The sequence below is a fragment of the Mytilus trossulus genome, chromosome 12, assembly GCF_036588685.1.
Source record: "Mytilus trossulus isolate FHL-02 chromosome 12, PNRI_Mtr1.1.1.hap1, whole genome shotgun sequence".
Lineage (NCBI taxonomy): Eukaryota > Metazoa > Mollusca > Bivalvia > Mytilida > Mytilidae > Mytilus > Mytilus trossulus.
In genome coordinates this window covers 25,804,997-25,811,110 of record NC_086384.1, presented here as the reverse complement: position 1 = coordinate 25,811,110, position 6,114 = coordinate 25,804,997, and the positions used below count along the sequence as shown (strand labels likewise).

At 35.1% G+C, this 6,114-nt stretch overlaps 1 protein-coding gene across 1 annotated transcript; it reads left to right on the top strand.

Annotated features, from left to right (window-relative positions):
• Window positions 1–1,353: 1,353 nt before the first annotated feature.
• LOC134693578 (uncharacterized) lies at window positions 1,354–3,517 on the top strand. Its single transcript, XM_063554420.1, has 2 exons — window positions 1,354–1,373; window positions 1,643–3,517. The coding sequence occupies exon 2, from the start codon at window positions 1,668–1,670 to the stop codon at window positions 3,432–3,434; it is 1,767 nt and encodes a 588-aa protein (XP_063410490.1). The 5' UTR covers window positions 1,354–1,373; window positions 1,643–1,667; the 3' UTR covers window positions 3,435–3,517.
• Window positions 3,518–6,114: the final 2,597 nt, after the last annotated feature.

Here is a 6,114-nt window from a genome sequence, read left to right as displayed (position 1 = left end):
TTTAAAAAAGAAGATGTGATATGATTGCCAATGCGACAACTATCCACAAAAGACCAAAATGACACAAACATTAACAACTACAGGTCACCGTACGGCCTTCAACAATGAGCAAAGCCCATACAGCATAGTCAGCTATAAAAGGCACCGATAAGACAATGCTAAACAATTCAAACGAGAAAACTAACGGCCTTATTTATGCAAAAAAATTAACGAAAAACAAATATGCAACACATAAACAAACGACAACCACTGAATTACAGGCTCCCGACCCGGGACAGGCACATACACAAATAATGTGGCGGGGCTAAACATGTCAGCCGTACACAAGTAAGTGGGAAAATTTGATAGGTTAACTTCTAGTGAAGGTTATTTACTTATATGCAATGAATCTTAATGTTATATATATCTGTGATTTTTTTTTATGGTACTGGACAGGATAAAACTTTTCTCATGCCAAGTATTTCTCTATTTGAAACAAAGATAATTTAAATTCTGCACAATTTTTTGAAAGACTTATAGGTTGAAATCAATTGTGGTATTACACATGTAGGCTTATTTCTTATCAGAATTAACTATTGATGGACATATATAGTACGCTTAATCCATACAAGCTGAATTTTAAAAATCAATGCAAAATACAAACATAAACAAGAATGTGTCCAAAGTACACGGATGCCCCACTGGCACTATCATTGTCCATGTTCCATGGACCGTGAAATTGGGGTCAAAAGTCTAATTTGGCTTTAAAATTAGAAATATCATATCATAAGCATCAAGTGTACTAAGTTTCAAGTTGATTGGACTTCAGCTGAATTCATAAAAAACTACCTTGACCAAAAACTTTAACCTGCGGACGAACGGACGGACGGACGGACGAACGAACGGAGCCACAGACCAGAAAACATAATGCCCCTCTACTATCGTAGGTGGGGCATAAAAATGTATGCTGTACGCTTTTTCAAAAAATGTGTTAAGCTGTTATTATGTCCTAACATTTTCTAATCCAAATATTAGTACTAGCTTGATTCAGATATTTAAGGGGTTGTCTTTTATAACGTATTACAAATCAAGAAAAACAGCAATATTCAATTTTTAAGACTGAAAGTTTGATATTTTTTTCATATCTGAAAATCGGAATGAGCAATATTCATTGAACAACTAACAACATATGAAAATCATTTGTTTTGGGCTAATGAATGAAAATTATTTGTTTTGGGTAAATGAATGAAACCAAATAGGTTTAAATGCGTACAGCTGACTTTGCGTAAAGAAATTCCATTTCACTAAATACGTTACCGAACCATGAATGATTCTTTTGCTAGAGAAACAATGAAAATAATATGATCTAGTCAACACAAACTTTCATGAAGAAGGTAAACATTTGTCTTGTGTATAACTTTTTACTAAACTTTATTTTAAATAACAAAAATGAACTCGTGTATTAGTTATAAAAATGGAAGTAATTCAACATGGAATTGTTGCCCTGTTTTTTTTACGAAATGAAAAAATGGTACATATACCGTTTCATTCCTCAAATATTTTTTTAATGAACATGTGCGTATTGAATTTCGTTTTATAATTGGTTGAATGACTTATTGTTATTTAGACTGACGTTCCTATTTAAACTTTATATATTTTTCAGTTAATTTGACAGTTCTTCTTTGACAATGACCTCAAGAAGAGGCAAAAAAACGCCTCGCACACCGGTTTCAACAAACTGCGGGTATTGCCCACTGCGGGAAGAGCCAGCTGAACTATGGTGTACTCTTTGTAAACAAGGATTATGTTCCGATTGTAAAGTCCATCATAGATCTGTAGGCAGTACTAAGAAACACGAGGTGCTTCCGATAGAAGAATACCATAAGTTACTGAATTTTGTTTCAAATATGAAGGAGTTTTGTGGTTTGCATGGAAAGAAGTTTGATTATTACTGTGTTAATCATAACTGTGCGTGTTGCTCTGGTTGTCTTGCCTCTAAGCATGCCAAATGTACAAATACACATTTTATCGACGATAACTTAACTCAGCTAAAAACACCAAGAATGTTAACCGAATTAGAAAAAAGAAGCAAACAACTAGCTTCCGATATACATTCAATTCGTGATAATCGTAAAGAGAATATTAAAAATATTGAACAACAAAGACAAAAAATCCAGAAAGAAATAGTAAACGCTAGAAAAACTATTAATCAATTTTTGGATAAAATTGAACATGATACACTTGTAAACTTGACCATGGCTGAAGAAAAACAGATTGGTGAATTAGATGACGTCATGTTGGAGTTTGTAACCATTGAAAAGAATATAAAACATATAAACAAGTATGTTAGCAATATCAAGAATTTCGGATCAGATTCAAAGACATTTCTAGCCACTTGCGAAATGGAAGCAAAACTTGAAAAAGAAGAAAAATCGCTTCACAAACTGTACGAGGATGAACGATTGAAACAACGCGATATGGAACTTAAATTCAATCCAACTTTTGCATCCTTGTATAATGAAGTAAAATCGTTCGGAGACATAATAGTAAAAAAGAATCCTGTTAGAATCATTTCTGCTAGAAGCCGCCAGAGCAACAACAACATAAACCAAAACGAAGGTGCTTCCGTTACCGTTTTTGGTGTCCGTAAACCAACATGTCTGTTATCACTTAAAAGAAGCATTTCGATCAAAAAAGGAAAGCGCGATAACTACATAACCAGTTGCACGGTTTTACCAAACGGTAAATTTATTTTCGTTGATTGTAGCGACAAGCGTCTTATCGTCTGTCATGAAGATGGCAGCCATAATCGTGACATACCACTTCCGAATCAGCCTTGGGATTTGACTGTAGTCGGAAGACAAAGAGTTGCCGTGACTGTGCCTTTGGATCATGCAATACTTATCATCGATGTGGCAAGTGGATTAACAATTCAAAGGTTTGATGTCGAAAGTCAGTGCTATGGAATTGACTTTTCTGATGGTAAACTTGTGGTAATTTCTCATCGCGACGGCATAAAATTCATAAATCTTGAAGGGAACGTGGAAGAATCTTTATCACTGAGTGTTTCGAATGTGTGGTATGTTGCAGTATGTCATGATCAAATCGTTTATTCCGAATGGAATACGCATACTATTCATTGCTGTGATCGTGACGGGAAACCGCTTTGGAAATTTAAGGATGAAAATCTACGTAACCCCCGAGCTATCACTTATGACGAAGAGGGACACATCTACGTTACTGGTCGTTGGTCTAATAACGTCGTTGCGATATCACCAGATGGGAAACAGAGTAAGGTGTTATTAAGTAAATCTGATGGACTTGATTGCCCAACAGGAGTATTTTATGAGAAGGACAAGAAGCGCTTACTTCTATGCAGCAGTTTTCAAGGAGCGGTTTCTTATTACGAAGTAACAATCGCAGGACAAAAGTCGTCGGCTTGTTCTATATCCTAATTATCAGCATTATGAAATTTTAATTTCTTTTCTTTTGTATTTTCTTATACACTAAATATATGTTGTGCTTTATTTCACTTTCATCTTATGTCGTTATCAGTAGTTTTGATATTAAAAAAAAACTTGTTTGATTTTTTTTCTTTATCTCAGTAACATCAGCACGCCTCGGGAACAATACAATGTTGTCTGTGATTCTTGTTCGATTTTTTTGCTTTTCTGCATGGAGCTACATTTATACTTATAAGCCGAATATGGACTGCTCTGACAATTGCTGTCATTCCTATATATAAAATGTGAAGATATAGTTTGATTGCCAATGTGTCGGCTTTCCACAAAAGTTAAAATGAAGTGGTAGTAAGCAATTATAAACCATCGTACTGCCTTCAGCATTGAGAAAATCTTATACCGTAAAGTCACCAATAAAAGACCCCGAAATGAAAATGTGAAAATACAATTCGAACGAGAAAACTAACGGACTAATTAAAAACAAAACTTACGGACTAATTAAAAACCAAACTTACGAAAATCAAATATGACAGACATGAACCAACGATTACTTCTGTACTACAGGCTCCCGATTTGGGACTAAACATACAGAACATGGCGGGGTTTAACATGCGTGTGACCACTCAATCCCAACCCCTAACGTTTTAAGACTCACGGGATTATTTGATTGCATTATTCCTTGTTTACTGTCTCAGATTTTGTCGTATATTGCCGTATGTTTATTAATAAATGAGTAAATTCGTTATACTTAATCATGACTGAATTAGAAACCAAAATGTATCACTATTCTTTCAAACCAATGCCACTATTTCACTTATGTGCCGCGGGAAGAATAGATATGAAGTATTATTAATGGTTACTGGTTAATCCCAATCGATACAGACTAACGCCAAAAGGCAAACAAGGCTCCGTGTTGAAGGCCGTACATTGACCTATAATGGTTTACCTTTTTTTTTTGAATTGTTATTTGGATGGAGAGTTGTCTCATTGGCACTCACACCACATCTTCCTTTATCTAAATATATACTGTAAACAAAACATGAAAATCTCATGTGGTGGCCTTCTGCTTTGCTTGGTCGGGTTGTTGACTCTTTGACACATTCCCCATTTCTATTCCAATGTTATCACACCTACTATCCTAATTTTGTATTCTTCGTATAGAATGTCATAGAACCCGCCTTTTATAATCTGAATGGAATGAGAACGGATTATGAGTCTTTTCGTATAATCAGTTCATGCGTATCTAAGTATGTTTTCTGTTTCTAATGGGTCTCGGTGACCAACTGGTGATAGTTGTCGAACTTCCGTATCACGGTCATCGAAAGGAACTATTGTATCACTAGCCTGTCAATACTAAGGTTGTTAATTCGAATTCAGCTAGACGGGTCAGTGGCGGATCCAGGGGGTGGTCCCACGGCGCACCGGACCATCCCCATGACGAACCTCAAATTTTTTTAAAGTGTCTATTTTTTCAATAACTAGCTAATTAACAAATTAACACTTATTAATAAGATAAATCCTTTCATCGCACTAATTTGTTATGGATTACCTGGATACCTGGATGTGTCACAATGATAGAATACGGATCAATGTGTTTCACCTGTATACATGTAATTAAATTGTCAAAACAGCTCGTCAATATGAAGAAGTTGACTTCTTATTTTGAAAAGTAAATACAAATTATTTTTGTATTTTTAAGTGAAATTTCCATATATACATGTAATTGCATTCTCCACCTAACGGAGTCTCGGATTTAAATTTCATTTATGTACATTTTGAAAAAAAACAATCATTATGAATGAATTAAATTAAATTTGTTTATCTATCTCTTTGAGCCCTCCCCCCTTTTCCCCCAACATCAACAGCAATTCAAGCACTGAAGTTGGTACCGGCATTTGTACAAAGCGCAACATGTGATGAAATTAAACATTTTGTCGACTGATTTGCCGAGTCCATCTACAATGCCTTCCGTACTGCGTTTGTGGCAAAAGACTTGCGAGTCAATGCTTTCAAAACCAGAAATTGTAGCCGGTACTCTGAAAGAATGTTGCAAAACCGACTTTCCAATTAATTCTGTTATCTTATAAATCATAGCTACCATGGGGGTTACGAGTTGCGAATGTGAGCGATCCAACAGTGAGTTATCACTTCTAAAAACCTACCTGAGAACAACTATGGGACAATCGCGTTTAGACGGACTTGCATTGATGCATGTGCACTTTGGAACTAAACATAAAACAAATTATAGATAACTTTGCAAGAAAACCCCGCGAAGCATGATGTTGAATGACCTGATAAACGACTCTTAAGTTTGTTAAATTAGTAAATTTTGAACAATTTTACGTAAAACTATTTTTACCGAATCGGAACATTTTAGCTAAACCTTTTTTACAGCTTGCCTTATTCAGATTACAGTTGTATGTTGTGCTATTTTAGATTGCAAGATATTGTATAGAGTCTTAAATAAAAATCAGTTTTACATGTCTTTAAATTCCTTTACCTAGGAATATGTGCATCGCATGGTGTTGTCCAAATTCATGATCTTCCATAATGTCGAAGGTATTTTTTAACCTTTTTCATATCATTCAATATTCATTTGGGACCACCCCCAAATTTTTTCTGGATCCGCCACTGCGGGTACATTCGACTCAAATCTTAATTGAAAATTAAGGAT

Excerpts from the sequence above, each read along its gene's own strand:
- LOC134693578 (XM_063554420.1), top strand. The coding sequence starts at position 1,668 with ATGACCTCAAGAAGAGGCAAAAAAACGCCTCGCACACCGGTTTCAACA.